The 19,996-nt window shown below is 37.7% G+C and overlaps 2 protein-coding genes across 2 annotated transcripts; both read right to left on the bottom strand.

The window, feature by feature from the left end:
- Positions 1-839: 839 nt before the first annotated feature.
- LOC126695933 (uncharacterized) lies at positions 840-2,672 on the bottom strand. Its single transcript, XM_050392730.1, has 2 exons — positions 2,022-2,672; positions 840-1,862 (listed from the first exon to the last, which is right to left on the bottom strand). Exons 1-2 carry the CDS (start codon positions 2,670-2,672, stop codon positions 840-842), a joined length of 1,674 nt encoding a protein of 557 aa, XP_050248687.1.
- Positions 2,673-11,613: 8,941 nt separating this feature from the next.
- On the bottom strand, positions 11,614-18,788 carry LOC126695924 (serine/threonine-protein phosphatase 7 long form homolog). The gene is made up of 3 exons (XM_050392720.1): positions 18,706-18,788; positions 18,526-18,613; positions 11,614-11,946 (listed from the first exon to the last, which is right to left on the bottom strand). The coding sequence occupies exons 1-3, from the start codon at positions 18,786-18,788 to the stop codon at positions 11,614-11,616; spliced, it is 504 nt and encodes a 167-aa protein (XP_050248677.1).
- Between the last annotated feature and the right edge of the window lie 1,208 nt (positions 18,789-19,996).

Genomic DNA, 19,996 nt, shown 5'->3' with positions numbered 1-19,996 from the left:
GGAAAAAAAAAAAAAAATTGTGGCAATGGGATTGCCGAAAATGTAAGAAAAAAAAAATTGTGGCAATGGGATTGCCGAAAATGTGAGAAAAAAAAAAAGAATTGTGGCAATGGGATTGCCGAAAATGTGAGGGAAAAAAAAAAAAAAAAAAAAAAATTAGGCAAATTTTTTTTGGTAATTGTGGCAATGGTATTGCCGAAATAGATGAAATTTTTTTTGAGATAATTGTGGCAATGTCATTGCCGAAAATGGGGAGGGGAATAATGGAATGGAATTGTGGCAATGGCATTGCCGAAATAGGAGAAAAAAAATTGTTCCCATTGCCGAAATAGAGGAGAGAGATATAAACAAAGTACGCATATTATTCTTTCAATATTTTTTTGACTGAACCAGTTTGGTTTGTCATGTTCTTTTAGAAATAGATAAGGATAGATTCAAGTACACTATCTGGTACATTGATTCTTATTCTAAAGTGCACGCTGTAAACAAAAACAAAAAAAAGTACATAGATTCTTATAGAAGAAAAAAAATGACTGATGTGCACGCTGTAAACAAAAAAAACAAAGAAAGTATATAGATTCTTACAATAGAAAAGAAAAAATAATTAATGTGCACACTGTAAACCAAAAAAAGCAAAGAAAGTACATAGATTCTTACAAAATGACTGATATGCACGCTGTAACATCATAGCATATGGAATTAGTACCATGTTCTTTCAAATAATACAAACTAACAATATGGTCCAACTCCTAAAAACATAATTAAAAAAAAAAAAAAAAAAAACAACAGTCCAACCAATCCACTAAAGTAGATTGAATACTTATGTTGGGTCATTTAGTTTAGCCACTAGTGGAGCCAACCACAGTTCGAGTGGGGCATGTTCTTCTATTATGGCCTTCTTGCCTACAGAGACTGCACAATGGCCTTGGTTGATGCTCTGCCCCTTCGTCCATTTCATTTCGAAGTCGAATTGTTCTTTGTCGACCTTTTTCACGGCGCAGCTTGACATTAGGATACAAGATCGGGAAATTAGGCTCATTCCAATGTACACTGTCTGGAACCATGCGAAATCTAGGTGCATAACAAGCAACTTGTTCTTCCAAATGGTAGCAACGGTCGATATATCGCATTGCAGAGATACCTTGATATTTACACATGGCAATGACATGTGAGCACGGAATCTTATAAACCTGCCATTTTTGACAACTACAAGTGTTTTGCCTCAAATTTACCTCATGACGATGATTATCCCTATATGCAGAGTTAGGGTTTATTGGTGTTCTAACTTCAAACAAACCATCTTCATGACTGAACACAGTAACTGAATGCTTTGGTGCCTTTTTTTCCCATTTATTGAATTTATTCTTTGCATAGGCCGTAATGCGTTCACCGGCAGTAACCTCTGCACATGCCTTAGTATACCGATCGACAAAGTAGGCGATACAACGATAGTATGTAAGCTCAACTAATGCAGTTATGGGCAGATTTCTAGCACTCTTTAGAATTCCGTTGAAACTTTCAGACAAGTTTGTGGTCATTGCCCCATAACGATGTCCACCATCGTATGCTAACGTCCACTTTTCCACCGGTATTTCCCTTAAATACTTCTCACCATCTGCACTTAATTGAGTAATTCTATCCCTAGTGATTTGATACTTTCGTAACTGATTCTCCATGCCTGCCCACATTACCATAGCCTTCAAGTTTTTATTCCCAATTTGTTGATTGAAATTGCTAGCCACATGGCGAAGGCAAAAACGATGATACCAACGTGTCGATTGACATATAGTCCGTATCGCTGCCATTATACCAGGATGATGATTAGATATGACACATAACCCTTCCCGATTAGTGACATTAATCTGAATACAACGCAAAAACCAATACCAGCTATCATCAGTTTCCTTCTCCACAATGGCAAAGGCAAGTGGAAAAAGTCTGTTGTCACCATCTCACGTTGATGCAATCAGTAACGTACCTTTGTACTTACCATATAGGAAAGTTCCATCAATACTAATTACTGGCCTACAATGTTGAAAACCTTCAATTGATGGACCAAAAGCCCAGAACACTCTCTCGAATATCGCACAGCCTGGCATAGTAGCAGGTATTGTTCTCCAAATAACCCTGCTGCCCGGGTTTGAATCAGTCAAAGCTTTCAACCATTTTGGCAATAATTGGTAAGATTTGTCCCAATCACCAAACGCTTTACCAATTGCTTTCTCTTTTGCCTCCCACACCTTAAAATAAGAAGGCCTGTATTGGTACTTATTGTAAAGAGTCTGTTGAAGTGAAGCAATCTTTATGGTTGGATCATTTTTGACAACATCCCTTAACTCATTCTCAATAACATGGGTGTCCAATTGCTCGTGATCTTGTGTGAGAGTGGACTCTGTACATGTGTGTGGACCATTGTATTTCCTAACCTCAAACAACCCATATGTAGCCCAGAAGCATGCTCGAAGATGCCAAGAACAATTTTTGCACCTTACAGACCAACATTCTGGATCTGACTCTCTTACACAAAATGTTTGGTTCCTCTTGATGTGATAGCGTTTAACAGCAGCTTGTAGTTCATCCTTATCGGCAAAAAGCAAGCCCACATAAAACTCTTGGGTAGGGTCCCAAATACTCTGAGTGGGCTTTTCAAATGGTGGGGTTGGATCAATCATATTATCCTACGTGTTCTGTGAAAAGCTTAGTGATGAAGGTTGATGAACTGCCATAGTTGGACTGCTTTCATGATTACCTTCATTTGGAGGCTCCTGTTTATCTCCAATATCATCAAGGACCTCATCGTCATCAAGTTGGTCATCACTATCCATGGTCCGCATCCTTTCTGATAATGTATGGACCGCATTTTCAGTAGTAGCAGCTATGCGATGTGTATCATTGGGATCATTAGCAGCTCTCTAAGTGGCGGGTTGGTCATACTGAGCTTCAAACTCAAAACAAGTAGTCTCTTGTGTGACATGCTCAGTTGGATTATCATAGTCAACATCACTGTTGTTCATTGGCCAAGAAGGAACATGTTGGTCCTCAGTTGCAACATGGGTATATGTGATAATTAGAAGCTTGATGTGTCTAACTCAAAGTCAAATATTGCCAGCCAAGACTCCAAATATATTGCCATAAAAGAATCCAATTCAAATTCAGATTCTTGCCAAACATAAGTCAGCCGATATCACTCCTTTGATTGTCTCCTCCGTAGCACATCCCTTGACTTTAGCTGATTCTCTATAATTGTAATTTGCTGTAATTATCTTCTCTACAATTTAGGGAAGTTTGTCTATAATCCTTTAGTATTAATACAAAGCAGGACACGTCTCATTGTGTGTGGTTTTCAACCCAACATCAACTCTGTATTCTCTATTCCTTTATGGTATCAGAGCTATATGTCCAACGACCTTTAAAAATAAAATAAAAAGAAACACAATTTTTTTTCCAGCCTCTCTCTTTTCTTTGCTTTAACCAATCTCAATGGAACACACCAATTCTTCAACTGGCGTCGTGGTACCCAGTCATTCAGGTTTCATGTCAATTAAACTAGACAGAACCAATTATCCTCTTTGGCTTGCTCAGATTGTTCCTATTTTGAAGAGTATGAGTTTGATGGGATTTGTCGATGGTACAAATCAATGTCCTCCAGAATTTAAACGGGACAAAGATGGTAAGGAGACCACCGAAGTGGATCCATCTTATATTACTTGGCATCAACAGGACCAAATGATCCTCAGTTGGATCAATAATTCTCTCTCCCCACCAGTGCTATCCACAGTGGCTCGTTTCACATCAGCATATGCAACCTGGTCCTCACTAGAGAAGAGGTATGCTTCTCACTCAAAAAATCATATTCAACAGTTGAAAAATGATTTATGTAACACAAGAGGAGATGGTCTTTCAGTTTCTGATTTTGTGGACAAAATAAATCATATTGCTGACAATCTTGCCTTGGCTGGCAAACCCATTGATGATGATGAACTTGTTACTGTTATTATGAATAACATTGGTTCAGCATATGAAATCACTATTAGTTCTGCACAAGCACGTGACACTCCTATACCATATGATGATCTTGTGGCATTACTTCTTAGTGCTGAAAACAGGCTTCAGAAACAACAGACACCTTTGCTTGACAATACTCCTACTGCGATGTATGCTCCCAAATCTAATAATCAAATCACTCGAGGTCGAGGTTCTCTACATAACCGAGGGTCTAATATGAGAGCCAGAGGGTCCTCTGGTTCACGTCGACCTCAGAATTCTTGGTCCCACTTCAACTCTGGTTCCACGAATTTTGGGTCCTCTAGTAATAATTCTTCTCGACCGACTTGTCAAATCTGCAATCGTCCAAGACACGGTGCCCGTGACTGTTTTCACCGAATGAATCATGCTTATGAAGGCCGAATTCCAACTCAAAAACTTATGGCTATGGCAGCTGCTGCATCCTTGAACAATCCTCATACCACATGGCTTTCTGATACTGGTGCATCGAATCATATCACTTCGGATCTTGCAAATCTGGCTATTCACAATGAATGTCATGGCCAGGACCAAGTTGCTGTGGGTAATGGTGCAGGTTTGAATATTGCTCATATTGGTTCTAATAAAATTCCTCATGGTTCATCCTCCCTTGCTATGAATAATATTTTACATTGCCCATCTGTCACTGCTAATCTTCTTTCAGTTTATCAATTTACTCGTGATAATAACTGCTATTTTATTTTCTTCTTTGATTGTTTTTATGTGAAGGATCTAAGCACGAGGAGGACGCTTTTCTGCGGGAAGAGTGAAAATGGTCTCTATCCTTTCCATATTCACAACCAGATTTCTACTAAGTCCCATTTGCATTTGTTGGTGTCCGTGTTGGCGCTCCAGTTTGGCATTCTCGGCTGGGTCATCCTGCCTCCAACACACTTTTGCGTCTTATTTCAAATAAATGTCTTCCTATGAGTGGTAAAAGTTCAAATCATTTTTGTAATTCATGTCCTTTGGGCAAGAGTACTAAACTACCTTTTCATTTGTCGGATTCAATATCCAAATTTCCTTTGGAATTTGTGCATTCAGATGTTTGGACTTCTCCAACTGTTTCTATGAAAGGATCCAAATATTATGTGTTATTTGTGGATGATTTCTCTCGTTATTCATGGATATTTCCTATGCAATTTAAACATGAAGTCTTTGATATTTTTGTCAAATTTAAGTTGCATGTTGAAAATCTTTTTTCATCCACAATTAAAGCTTTTCAAGCAGATGGAGGTGGCGAATATACTAATAATGCCTTTCAAAATTTTTTAGCTAATCATGGTATTAGTTTTCGCTCCTCAAGTCCGAATCACCCTGAACAAAATGGATTGGCTGAACGGAAACACCGGCATATTGTAGAAACTAGTCTCACTCTTCTTGCTCATGCTCATATGCCAAATACCTATTGGGTTGATGCATTTAACACTGCAGTGTATTTGATTAATAGACTTCCAACTCGTGTCTTAAATTATCTTAGTCCATATGAAAAGCTATTTCAAAAATCTCCCACTTATGATAGTCTTCGAGTGTTTGGTTGTGCATGCTTTCCTTATTTGCGACCCTATAATACAAATAAGCTGCAATTTCGTTCTAAACGATGTGTGTTTTTGGGTTACTCTCTTAATCATCAAGGATATCGATGTCTTGATCCAAGCACTAGTCGTGTCTATTTATCCCGTCATGTTATTTTTGATGAGTCTTCATTCCCATTTCAAGAGACCATTAACACTGTTTCTGCAGAGAAGGGCCCCCTGGAATCTTTGGCACCTACACTAGAAATGATTCAGCTACCTCAACTACATACTCCACCTTCTTCTTCTAGACCTCCACCCACTTCCCCTACTATACTTCAAACTCCTCCAATGCCTACCCCACAAGACTCCATTTCCCTCACACAAAGCTCTCTTCCTCATATTTCTAGCAACCATCCTATAGGCTCCTCCCCTACAACTTCTCATCCCAACCCCACTATACCACCTACTTCTACATCTTCCATTCCAAATCCATTACCTCTTACATCACAAACTCTCCCAGAAAATTCCTCCCACTCCATGGTCACTAGAAGAAAAGATGGAATTTTCAAACCCAATCCAAAATATGCAATGAATGTGATATATGATTCTCATTTGATTGAACCAACCTGTTATAGCCAAGCAGTTAAACATGCAGAATGGCGTCATGCTATGGGGGCTGAATTTAATGCCTTACAACCGAATGGCACTTGGTCATTGGTTCCTCCTTGCTCAAATATGAACATCTTGCCTAATAAGTGGGTGTTTAAAATCAAGAAAAGATCTGATGGTACTATTGAGCGCTATAAAGCTCGTCTTGTAGCAAATGGTTTTCATCAAAAAGAAGGGCTTGATTATACAGAGACTTTTAGTCCAGTTGTGAAACACTCCACTATTCGCATTGTTCTTGCTTTAGCCATTCATCAAAAATGGCCTATTCGACAATTGGACGTTCAGAATGCATTTCTCCATGGCCGGTTATCTGAGGAAGTGTATATGCGTCAACCTTCTGGGTTCATTGATCCTAATTATCCACACCATGTCTGCAAGCTTCATAAGTCCCTCTATGGTTTAAAACAAGCTCCTCGACAATGGTTTCAACAATTTTCTGATTATTTAGAGGAGCTCGGTTTTTGTGAGTCTAAAGCTGATTACTCCCTCTTCACATTTCGTAAGGGTGCTTTGATCATTATTCTACTTATTTATGTTGATGATATTTTGATCACAGGGAATAGCTTATCTCATATTTTCCAGCTTATACAAAACCTTGGGAAACTATTTTCTATGAAGGATTTAGGTCCTTTGCATTTTTTCCTTGGTCTTGAGGCCATATACAGTTTTGGTGGTTTGTACCTAACTCAAACAAAATATACCATGGATCTATTACATCACACAAAGTTTCAGGATGTCAAGCCTATTTCTTCTCCTGCTCATACTGGATAGAAATTAAGTCTTTATGATGGTGATCCTCTTCCTGATCCTACTGAATATCAAAGTGTTGTTGGGGTGCTACAATATTTGACACTCACTCGTCCCGATATCGCTTTTGCAGTAAACCAAGTGTGTCAATTCATGCATCAACCTACCACAACTCACTGGATTGCTGTCAAAAGAATATTGCGTTATTTGAAGAGCACTCCTACTCATGGTTTGTTTTATCAACCTGGTTCTCTATGTTTAGAAGCCTATTCCGATGCTGATTATGCTGGAAATCCGGATGATCGTCGCTCTACAGGTGGTTACTGTATTTATCTTGGATATAATCCCATATCTTGGAGTGCCAAGAAACACCGTACTGTGTCTCGCTCAAGCACAGAGGCAGAATACCGTCAATTGGCTTATACTGCAACTGAGATTTCATGGCTACGATCATTGTTCAAAGATTTGGGTGTCTCTCTAACAACTCCGCTTATTTGGTGTGACAACATTAGTTCCATCTCTTTAGCCTCAAACCCGGTGTTTCATGCACGCACTAAACATTTGGAAGTAGATTACCATTATGTGCGATAAGGTTGTTCGCAAGGAGCTGGATGTTAGCTACATTTGTACTACAGATCAGGTAGCAGACATGTTCACCAAAGGGCTTTCTACTGCCCGTTTCAAATTATTGGCAAACAAGCTTATGGTACGCTCTTGTCCCATTAGCTTGCGGGGGTGTGATAATCAGAAGCTTGATGTGTCTAACTCAAAGTCAAATATTGCCAGCCAAGACTCCAAATATATTGCCATAAAAGAATCCAATTCAAATTCAGATTCTTGCCAAACATAAGTCAGCTGATATCACTCCCTTGATTGTCTCCTCCGTAGCACATCCCTTGACTTTAGCTGATTCTCTATAATTGTAATTTGCTGTAATTATCTTCTCTACAATTTAGGGAAGTTTGTCTATAATCCTTTAGTATTAATACAAAGCAGGACACGTCTCATTGTGTGTGGTTTTCAACCCAACATCAACTCTGTATTCTCTATTCCTTTAATATGGAGCATGATAGTCAGCACCGCCAATGTTGATTGGGGAATGAGCCGCATCTTGAGAATAATGACTAATATGAGTGGCATATGGATCATGGAAGTGCTCGCTATGTGAATAACTAAATGATGCACTCGGTCCTTCGTTGGCATATCGAATGGGGAAAACATCTCGATGGCTTCTTATAGGCTCTACACCCACGTATAACTCTGCATCTACAAATCCATATTGGCGGTCTAACATATTGAATATTGCATTGACACCATTATCATCTGCTACCAAAACTTGCTGGTAAGTCACAGGATGTGGATGACATTGAAATGGAAATCTATACCAAATAGTCAATTTTGAATCTTCTCTGTTTATATGAAGTGTGGATGCTACTCCATCACATAGATCTTCAAATGTAACACCCCGGCTTAATGGAAGCATAGAAGGAGGTGGTCCTTCGTAATAAACCTCATTTTCTCCATGTTTAATTATTCCACCGGAATGGATGAGAAAAATGAACAACTTTTCTGCCATCTACACTAAAACATAATAATAGTATTAATAAATTAACACAACACAACCATTACAATGCAATACAAGAAGGTAATCCATTAAAAATATTCACTGATAATAATAGTATTAAATATACGTGTATATTATAGGCTAACAAACTAAGTATTTCTTTAAGGAAATATACGTCAAATTTGAAATTTAGGCAAGAATTCATTGATAAATAATTTAAAACATATCATACAAATCAGTTCATGTTGCAAAACACATAATACAGAAACAAGATTTGCATGAACAAATAATTTAACAAAAAAAAAAAATTTCATGCTTAGCTATGCCCCTAAAACATATCAACATGAATATTATTAAAAAAAAAAGTAACTACTTAAGAAATATAACTCACCTTCTAAGAGATAACGAACGGATAGATATTTGCAAGTGTTGTTACTTATAGTTGTTTGTAGAATATATGGCACGCATGATTTGAAAATGGTTGGTAAAATTATGAGGGGAACAAGAGTGGAGAAGAAGGTTGATGGAATTTATAGGAGAAAAAGAGTAGAAAATAAGAACTGTGAAAATTTCAGTGACATTAGTGCTGTTTAAATAGGATGCAAGTTTCATATCAGTTAAATTCAGTGACATTATAGGGTACTTTTACCATAAAAGAACATGACAAACAAAACTCCTTCGGTAAAAAAAAATACTGAAAGAATCTCTACAATGCCACTGCAATGCCATTGTACTTGAATTTATCCTTATAGGGTACTTTTTTTTATATGCGTACTTTTTTTATCTCTCTCTCCTCTATTTCGGCAACAAAAAAAAACTGAAAGAATCTCTACAATGCCACAAATACTGAAAAGAATCTCTGCAATGTCATTGTACTTGAATCTATCCTTATAGGATACTTTTTTTCATATGCGTACTTTTTTTTATATCTCTCTCCTCTATTTCGGCAATGCCATTGCCACAAACCATATGAGATAAGGAGTTGAAGTGATTGGCTGATTGACTCTTTGTTTTTTTTTTTTTTTACTTTCTTTGCTTTTTTTGTTCATATCGTGCATGTAAGAATCTATGTACTTTCTTTGCTTTTTTTTTTTTTTTTTTTTTTTTTTTTTTTTGTTTACAGCGTGCACATCAATCAATTTTTTTTCTTCTATATTGTAAAAATCTATGTACTTTCTTTGCTTTTTTGGGTTTACAGTGTACACATCAATCATTTTTTTCTTCGGTATTGTAAGAATCTATATACTTTATTGTTGTTTACAGTATGCACATCAATCATTTTTTTCTTCTATATTGTAAGAATCTATGTACTTTCTCTGCTTTTTTTTGGTTTATAGTGTGCACATCAATCATTTTTTCTTTTCTATTGTAAGAATCTATATACTTTCTTTGTTTTTTTTTTGTTTACAACGTGCACATCAGTCATTTTTTTTATTCTATAAGAATCTATGTACTTTTTTTTGTTTTTGTTTACAACATGCACTTTAGAATAAGAATCAATGTACGAGAGGCTGTGGAAGAGAGGCTGTGGAGAATAAGAATCTATGTACTTTTCTTTTTCTTTGACACTTTTACGAGGGTTTGGAAGAGAGGCTATGGAGAATGAAAATAAAAATGTACACCACAGTAGCCATCATGCAAAGGAAAAAAGATTTCCCATTTATTGAAGTTTGACACCTTTTTTATTCCACCTATTATGCACCTACAGTTGTGGCTACACATATAGATTCTATGTCGGATTAGGAATGGACAATTATAGTAAATAGATGTATGATTAGATTAATTGGGCAATAATTTCAAATTCGAAAAAATAAGTATACATTTCTTGTTTTCACAAAGGTCTTACGGTTAGTAGTACAATGTGCTATGTATACTATCTAGGCATAATATTTTTTGCTACAATGATGCATAAATAATGATAATACTTTAATATATTTTTAATAAACAGTCATTTTACATTGTTTAGTGATTGCGACGTTGGGGTACATTCAATTTTTGTTGTGTTCCACAACATGGAGGATGCCTATTTTCTCGTTGTGGGTACCTTCATACTTGCACAGGACTTCTCCCCATGCACCTTGGCTGTGTTCTAATATCAACCTCTGTTTGATAATTTCCACAGTCATCATCTTCATTATCTGAAGACACCTCCATATCTTGGCTATCTTCTGCATCTTCCCCACTGTCCTCATTTGAGGCATCTTCCTCAGAGTCTGTTACGGAAGCCTCTTCCTCAGAGTTTGGAGCACATGCCCATGTATTTTGTGGCGTGCAAAAATCACCAACATAAGGGGGTGGTTGGGAAGGTTGTGGTGTGCAGAAATCATAGTTGTACTGGCTATCTTGGCCATAATTGTATTGCCCAGCATAAGATGGAGGTGGCGATGGGTGATAAGAGGGAGGTGTTGAATTAGGTTGGGGATAATGGTCATAGCTAAACAAACCTTCAAATCCTTGTCCTATGGAAGTGTATGATCCGATCTGTTGATATAAATTCATGCAATACTCGTTCACATTAATTGGATTATACTCACTGAAGGTGGTTGGCTCATTACCAGCAAATGTTGATGGCCCAGCTTGGGTAGAGCTGTACATATTGTGTTGTGCGGAGGTGGATGGTCCGGCATCATCATTTCCGCATTGTCCACGTTGTGCAGAGGTGGACGAGTGGGTTTCAGTATAGGTTTGCAGCTGTCTTCCTCGGCGCCTTTGTCGTCGCCCGAAGGTTGTCACCCTTTCAGTAGGGACGGAGGAAATATTTGCTTCCATTGACAACTTCAGTCGGGTAAGGCCCTCTACTATTGGTGGAAGGACTTGTTGTGTCCTGTGAGATCATTCCTCTGTTGGTTTGCAACAGCTAAATTTAACATATTATTGACCTCAGTTTACTGCCGCAAAAAAAGGAAAATAACATTTATTAGTGCAATATTATTGAAAAATCGAAAATAATAATTTGTTATCAATATTAATGCAGTATTTGGATGTGTAAATAACTTGTTATCAATATTAGTGCAGTATTATTGAAAAAGTTAAAATAATAACCTAGTACATATGGGCAGCCGCCTCTGGTGTTGTGAATAGGTGACCATTTTGCTAGTACCATGTTGCATAGTCCACACTTGAATCAAAATGGTCATCTCCAACTAGAAGTTCAGCTCGCATGTTCCAACGCTGGTAGTATTGGTCATGCTGCATTCTCCAATTGACAGTGGACTTTCCTGTCAACTTTACACAATGCACAGATTTATCCAAATTGTCGGTAGGCCACCTTGGACATCTTTGCAACAACCCAAACTGTTGCATGACTCTTTCTGGGTGGTAATACTCTACAATTTGGAAGCACAGCAATGGCGCTGTTGTAGTCCATATATTTCTTTCTGCAAGACACCATGGATGCATATAGTTATCGTATGGTGTCCAAACAACCTGCAATTCCAATTACAATAACTATGTTATTGTAAGGTTGAATTTATTCAACCATCTAATTGGCTTTATTCCGTGCCAAATTTGCTTGTAATTCAGCATTTAGTAACCCTGTATTTAGGTGGGATTGTTGTAAGGGTAGTGAGTGAGATAGTGTGAAGATTGCTCAAGAGTGTGCAAGAAAACAGAGTGTCGCGGCTGGGACTCGCGACTGGACTCGCGGCTTCAACCCGCCAGAAGATGCACACGTGCCAAGCATGCTGGAAGATGAACAGTCATGCTAGCTGGAGCACTACAGGACAAAACAGGACAACTGGCCATATGGTTAACTCGCGACTGGAACTCGCGACTCAGTCAAGCCGCGAGGTCAAGCCGCGAGCCACCCCTGTTTTGGAAAAACCTGACGTTTCGCATTCCACTCCTCTTCAGTATAAATACCCTTTTAACCCACGATTGAAAGAGAGCTTCCAGAGAGAATTTTGAGAGAAAAACCCTAAAGAAAAACCAGATTGTTTCACCCACAATCTCTACCTTAGAGTCTCATCAAAATCCCTCACTCTCTTCCTCTCCATTGTCAAATCCTTGAGAGGCTATTATACCAAACCTGGTTCTCACCATTATCATCTCTGTGAGACAGACGTTTGGAGTTCTGGGAAGCAGTTAGGAAGGAGCCAATCTTTATTGGTTGATGCTACGGTGTAGTAGCGGAATCCGGAAAGCTAGAAAAGAAAAAGGTTCGGCGCAACCTCGTTGGAGCAAGAAGCTTGGAGGGCTTAGGTGCACTGGGTAGATTAGGCTTGGAGGGTCTATTGCTGTCCTTGTATCCCAACTGTATTTTCTAGTGGATTGATTACCGCTTGGAGGGCGGCGGAGAGGTTTTTCGCCGAGGTCTTCGGTTTCCTCTTCGATAACATATCTGGTGTTATCGCTGTGTTTGCATCTTCCTTCTTCTCTATCTCTGCCTTTACATTATCTGCTGTGGTTTATTTTGTTGTGGCTTAGATAGTTGTTTAATCAATTCCATGTTATAGCATATGTTAAGTTTCCGCACACTAGTTGTTTAACATATTGCTGTGTTGATTAAATTGGTTTTTGGGGGTCTAAACGTTCAAAAGTGTTTTTGTACACGTTTTTGAACTTTCAATTGGTATCAGAGCGGGTACACTTGTTGTGGTTTAAATACCTAAGTGTGATCCTTGACCCCTTGTGTCTTTTTGCCATGGATTGTGCTTTGTATGACTCTTTGCATGATTTGGTTGGTGATGAATGTAACATGCCACGTGTTTGTGAAAATGCCTCTATGAGTGTTAATCCTCATAAGTGTGATGACATGTTATTTGAATCTATGGGTGTTGTTGACAAACTCTTCAAGAAAAATGCTAAGAAGTTTCAAAAGAATTTGAGCAAGTTATTTTGTGAAAAGGATGATTTGATTGCTAAGCTCAATGAATCCAACAAATTGGTTGAGAAATATAAAAAACTTGCTGAAATTTCTCTTGAAAAGCTGAAAGAGTTTGAATGTTTGAATATGGACTTGGATGCTAAACTTGTTTTGTCTAACAAACTTGTTGATGATTTTAAATGTGAAAATGAATCTCTTAAGATGCATGCAAAGTGTTTGATTGCTGAACCTATTGTTAAAAAGGATGATAATGTTTGTTGCAATCATGTTGTGGTACCCGATTTTGTGCCTAGTGTGTGTTCTACCTTAAAGGACAAATCGGTGTACATTCCTCCACATAAAAGAAATCAAAAGGTGGAGAGAAAGGCTGTTAAGTCAAAGCCTTCGTTTAGGTCTCAACCTAAGGCTTTGGATGGATCTAAGTTTGTTCCAACTTGCCACCATTGTGGTGTGATTGGTCATATAAGACCTCAATGTCATAAGTTGAAGAGGGAACAAAACCATGTTGCTAGATCCATTCCCAAAAAGCCTAGTGGACCTAAACACATTATTTGTCACCATTGTGGTGCCTTTGGTCATCTAAGACCTCATTGCTCTAAGTTTCAAGCTCTTAAGAGAATCAAAAGAAAAGAGAAACTTGAGCTTTTTGGAAGTTGTGCTAAAAAGAGTAAACTGGATTTGAGTGAAAATAGCATGTTGTTAAAGAAAATGTTTAATGCTCTTAACTCCTTGACTATGTGCATCTCCGGTTCTCATTCTTCCAACCCTCGTCTCGCTTCTCTTGAGACACTCATTCCAAACAATCGTTCCGTTTGGATGAGGAAGGGTTCCTATGGTTGAGCTTTTGCTCTTTTGGTCCTTGATCTAATTCTTTCGATCTTTGTAGGACCCTTCATGCATTAAATGTCATATCTTCATGCATTTTGTGCATCTTGCATTTATTTGTATGCATTGTTTTATTTTTGATCTTACTTTTATATTTCAGTTTTGTGTGAGTAAAAAATCCAAAACCACATAAAAAGTGAAAAATTCAAAAAGTTTGATCGTATATGTTTGAGCACATATCACATGTGAGTTTGGCCTTGTACCTTTGTACAAATGGCTTTGTGCATTTACGAGCTTAGCTTGTTATTTTTGCACTTATATCTTTGTGGGAAAAATCTTGACATCTTTGTGTGATTGTTGTAAATCGATCTTCAAGCTTGTCATGAATGATTAGTCAATAGTCATGTTGGTTTTGATACATGCGTAGACTTGTGCCTATATCTCTTCCCACTCTTTTATTTTTATTGCTTAAAGAGCTCAATAAATGTAAATCTCAAAATGAAAAGAGATAATGAGCTGCAAAAGCCGTCGCACATACTAGTATTTGACTAGGAAAAAGGGAAAGCGACTTAAATGAAATTGTGTGATGCCCAAAAAGCCAAAGGCTTGTTCATCAAATTGAAATATCACAAATTTCAGGCATCGATCTCAAAATGAGATGTTTCGATTCAAAATGATCAAATGTTATGAATTGTAAAGAAGCCAAATGAAAAGCTTCATCATATGTAATCATTTTCTTGTGGGAGGTCATATATGTTCATTTCTATAATTGAGATAGACCACTTGACTTAGCACTAGTTGTGTATGACTTGATTGAATTGATCATTGAAGCTTCACTCTAGACTAAAGACTATTCCACATTTGATACACACACACAACACACATGTCTAATGTTCAATGAATGTCTCATTCATTTGTTAGATTGTACTTGTCTAAATGTGATGTGTGTGTGCTCAATCATATATGGTTCAATCCAAAAAGTTTTTTGATCATTTTATATGTTTTTGGAAGTGATTTTTATCACTCTTTGAGTTTATGTTTAGTGCATACTTTGTTTTTCAATGTTTAAACATGTTCTCGTTTGAAAAACAAGTGTCAGATTTTTTGGCCACTCATTTTGGCTACTTGCGTGAGCTGCCAGCAAGCTGCTAGTTTTGGCTGGTCGGTTTGGCGGCTTGCAAGCCGCGAGTCTAAGCCGCGAGCTCAGACAGAGAGGTTTCGCGGCTCACTCGCGACTTGGCTCGCGACTCGCCAGTCGCGAGTCGCCCAGAATCAGCTTTTTTAAAGAGCTTTTTCGTGGGAAACTTGTTTTAAACCTCTCCCATCCTCTCTAAAACCCCTCTTTCAATATTTTTACATCAAAACCCAACCAATTTGAATGGTTTTTCAATCCATTAACATCTCTAAGGTAATTATAAACTCTTTTCATTGATTTTGATCCTTAGATTATGTTTTGGAGAGTTTTGTGCTCTTGGTTGGGATTTTCATCATAGGGGTTGGGAAAACTTATTTTTTGTCAATTTTCTTCATGGGATTGGTTTCTTTTGTTGATATGCATTGGATGTTGGCCCCTTGTGGCAGTAAGAACATGTATTAAGGGTGGTTTTCATGATGTTCATGCATTGTTTCACATTTTTGTTTATAGTGTGCATGCTAGGTGTTTGATAAAATGTCTCTTAGACATTTTCTCGCTTGTTTGGACTCCGATGAGTACCAAAATTTGGGGTTTCTCATGTTTCCTCATTAGGAACATGTTTGGTTCATTGGTTGTGTATTTTAACACACTTTGCCCCACATGTGCATTTTTCATGCATTGATCATGCATTGCACTTAGCCACCTCTTGCACACACCTTTGCTACCCTTGTCATGCATTGGTCTTGACCTTGCTGTTTCATCCTAGCATGTCATGCTTACCTTATGCTTTGTAGCATGTTACTTTGTCTTAAGTTTGAGCTTCATTTTCTCATTCATCTTGCACCCCTCATGCATCATTAGCATTGTTCATACCTTCATCTCTTGCCCTCGTTTCTTCTTGACCCTTTGTCTATTCCTGACAAAAAGGGGGAGAGTATACTCTAGAGAATGTTTCGGAGTATTTTGTCATTTCTATATGACTCTTGTGCACATCCTTAGGGGGAGAAATTCTATTTCTCACATGCACATTTGTAGGGGGAGAGATATTCCATAGGGGAGATGCATATACCAAGGGGGAGAAGACATTATGTTAACTAGAAAACCTTGTTCTGTTTGTTTTCTTGTTGGCTTTATGGTGCTTTGTGTTATGCTTTGGTGTTCTCATTGCATCATGTTTGTGCTTTGGACATGCATATATTCCTATGTTATTATGCTTCATTGAATGCATGTTCAGATGATCATTTGCTTTGCTATGTGATCAGTGTAGTCATTTCTATACTTGTTATATTATACTTGTCATTTATTACTTGCTTTACCTTGAGGGTCTAATGTGTTTTGTGCAAGTGTTTCAGGGTACAAGTATATATATGTTCCAAGTGCATCACAGCTTCTCATCACTTTGAAGGGGAGAAATTTTAAGCACTTTTAGTTTATATTGTTTAAGTTTTTATTCAATATAATGTGTTTGTACCCATGTGCTTTTGTAAGCTTTTAGGGTTATTGTTTTATGCATAGTTTGTAGGCTTTATGGTATGTACCTTGCTTAAGTGCAGCCTTTATGCTATGTTTAAATCAGTACTTTAATCTAAATGTTCTGCATTTTGGTTTATGTACTGTCACTCTTGTGCCCTTGTAGGATTGTTCCTAGATGCATATGCCCTGTGTGCTATGCATTGGTTGAGTGTTGTACATACAAGTGTCTTGCCTTGTGCTTGTTAACTTGTATGTCCTTGTGTTCATTCCAAGTGTGAATGAACACTGTGATCACTACCTTGTGGTGTTCACTTGGTTGATCAAGCCATGGTTTGTTTATTAACTCCATCTTTGCTTGATCACATATTGCCTGTTTCATATGCATTTATAATTTTCTGCTTACAATGATCATGGTGTATTGTTGTGTTTCAGGAGTTTATGTTCATATGATTCAAGTGCTTCACAGCTTCTAGAATTAGGTGTGAGTGAGTTTTGATCAACTGTTCCCATCTCACATGTTAAGTCTAGAGTCTGTTTTAGGGTTTTGTCACGGAATAGCCAAAGGGGGAGATTGTAAGGTTGAATTTATTCAACCATCTAATTGGCTTTATTCCGTGCCAAATTTGCTTGTAATTCAGCATTTAGTAACCCTGTATTTAGGTGGGATTGTTGTAAGGGTAGTGAGTGAGATAGTGTGAAGATTGCTCAAGAGTGTGCAAGAAAACAGAGTGTCGCGGCTGGGACTCGCGACTGGACTCGCGGCTTCAACCCGCCAGAAGATGCACACGTGCCAAGCATGCTGGAAGATGAACAGTCATGCTAGCTGGAGCACTACAGGACAAAACAGGACAACTGGCCATACGGTTAACTCGCGACTGGAACTCGCGACTCAGTCAAGCCGCGAGGTCAAGCCGCGAGCCACCCCTGTTTTGGAAAAACCTGACGTTTCGCATTCCACTCCTCTTCAGTATAAATACCCTTTTAACCCACGATTGAAAGAGAGCTTCCAGAGAGAATTTTGAGAGAAAAACCCTAAAGAAAAACCAGATTGTTTCACCCACAATCTCTACCTTAGAGTCTCATCAAAATCCCTCACTCTCTTCCTCTCCATTGTCAAATCCTTGAGAGGTTATTATACCAAACCTGGTTCTCACCATTATCATCTCTGTGAGACAGACGTTTGGAGTTCTGGGAAGTAGTTAGGAAGGAGCCAATCTTTATTGGTTGATGCTACGGTGTAGTAGCGGAATCCGGAAAGCTAGAAAAGAAAAAGGTTCGGCGCAACCTCGTTGGAGTAAGAAGCTTGGAGGGCTTAGGTGCACTGGGTAGATTAGGCTTGGAGGGTCTATTGCTGTCCTTGTATCCCAACTGTATTTTCTAGTGGATTGATTACCGCTTGGAGGGCGGCGGAGAGGTTTTTCGCCGAGGTCTTCGGTTTCCTCTTCGATAACATATCTGGTGTTATCGCTGTGTTTGCATCTTCCTTCTTCTCTATCTCTGCCTTTACATTATCTGCTGTGGTTTATTTTGTTGTGGCTTAGATAGTTGTTTAATCAATTCCATGTTATAGCATATGTTAAGTTTCCGCACACTAGTTGTTTAACATATTGCTGTGTTGATTAAATTGGTTTTTGGGGGTCTAAACGTTCAAAAGTGTTTTTGTACACGTTTTTGAACTTTCAGTTATAATCAATCAAGACAATAATATAACTAGTAAATTAACCATTGATGCATTGTAATATATTACCTGTTTATTATTATGTGTATCGTGATTAGAACGGTACGCACGCAAAACATGTGTTGGTGTGTGAGTAAACGTTCTCTTGGTATCCCACCTATACACAATTAATGATTGTCATACAATATTTAGGATTTGGAAGTATCAAGGATTACAAAATTGTATAGAAATAAAAAGTAAATATTATACCTGCAACCGTATGGGTCGTCGCCATTTAAATTTATTGGATTTATTGGAATTGGGGTCAGATATGGAAGATGCTCCCACGCCATAATTGTAATATGAAAACAGGACCTGCAATCTCTGTGCTTTTTTTAATAGCAGCAATACACAGCTCTTTATAAAGGTAAGCAAGTGTAGCACTACCCCAGCTATATTCCCCAGCTACACCAAAGTCCTCTAACAACTTGAGAAAGCAGCAATGCAATCTACTTTGCCTCTTATTTCCAAATAGTAAAGCCAAAACCTAAAACATGTATGCCCTAGCATGCTGTTGGGTTGTTATAGCATTGGCACCCTCTGGTAATTTTGAGAATGTATCCCTTACCCATGTTATTTTAAGGCCACCAAAATTCAATGTTGTTGCAGGTGGTGTCACCCCAAGTAAATCACGACATTCTGTACTCCAAATCAAATTTATTGGCCCGCACACTGCATTGCCATCAATAGGCAATCTTGTAAGGATTGCTATATCCTGTAGAGTTATAGTCATTTCACAATTAGGTAGGTGAAATGTATGGGTACTAGATTGCCATCGCTCTACCAAAGAAGTGATAAGACTCCAATCAATATCTATATGTGGTAGGCAGGTAACACAGTATAATCTATATTGATACAAATATGGGGTGATACGCTCGCCTAACTGCGGGAGGGGTGCAAACGATTGGGGTCGCACTCGTAAGGTGGAAACCTGAAATTGAATTTTTTTTAAAAATATACAATGTTATATTGCTAATGTTTAAATTATTTTCATGTAAATTGAATAATTGTAGATATTATTAGGACATTAATAAATTTGGATCTTGCAACGTACATTGCCTTCCATTGCGTCATTAGAGATGTGATATTGTTGTTGCTCCATTTCAAATATATCCTTCAATAAAATTGAAAGAAACTCAAATAAAGGATTTATGAAGCAAAATTTTTAATAATAATAATAATAGTTTTAGCAAAAATAATCATACACACAATAATTAGTATTAACTATAATTGAGATGCTTACCACAATTGTGATGCCAACTAAAAGAGTGAGAATTATAGAGTAATACTTGCAAAAAAAAAAAAAAACACACAATCAAATAACCATAAAAAATAATTCATTAATCTAAAATTTGAATAACAAGAACAACAACAACAACAACAATTATCATAATCATAGGCATACAAATAATATTAATTACAATTACAACAATACATAATATTTTACAATGTATTAGCTTTTAATATTTACAAAGCACATGTTTATACAATAATAATAAAT

Source organism: Quercus robur, chromosome 2 (assembly GCF_932294415.1).
Source record: "Quercus robur chromosome 2, dhQueRobu3.1, whole genome shotgun sequence".
Classification (NCBI taxonomy): Eukaryota; Viridiplantae; Streptophyta; class Magnoliopsida; order Fagales; family Fagaceae; genus Quercus; species Quercus robur.
This window is presented reverse-complemented; position numbering and strand designations above follow the sequence as displayed.

Coding starts and splice junctions, on each gene's coding strand:
- LOC126695933 (XM_050392730.1), bottom strand. CDS start 2,672: ATGATTGATCCAACCCCACCATTTGAAAAGCCCACTCAGAGTATTTGG. Junction 1,863..2,021: donor GTTTTCAACATTGTAGGCCA/GTAATTAGTATT, acceptor CGTTGTATTCAG/ATTAATGTCACTAATCGGGA.
- LOC126695924 (XM_050392720.1), bottom strand. CDS start 18,788: ATGGCGTGGGAGCATCTTCCATATCTGACCCCAATTCCAATAAATCCA. Junction 18,614..18,705: donor GACGACCCATACGGTTGCAG/GTATAATATTTA, acceptor AATTGTGTATAG/GTGGGATACCAAGAGAACGT. Junction 11,947..18,525: donor ATACACATAATAATAAACAG/GTAATATATTAC, acceptor TTGGAATTGCAG/GTTGTTTGGACACCATACGA.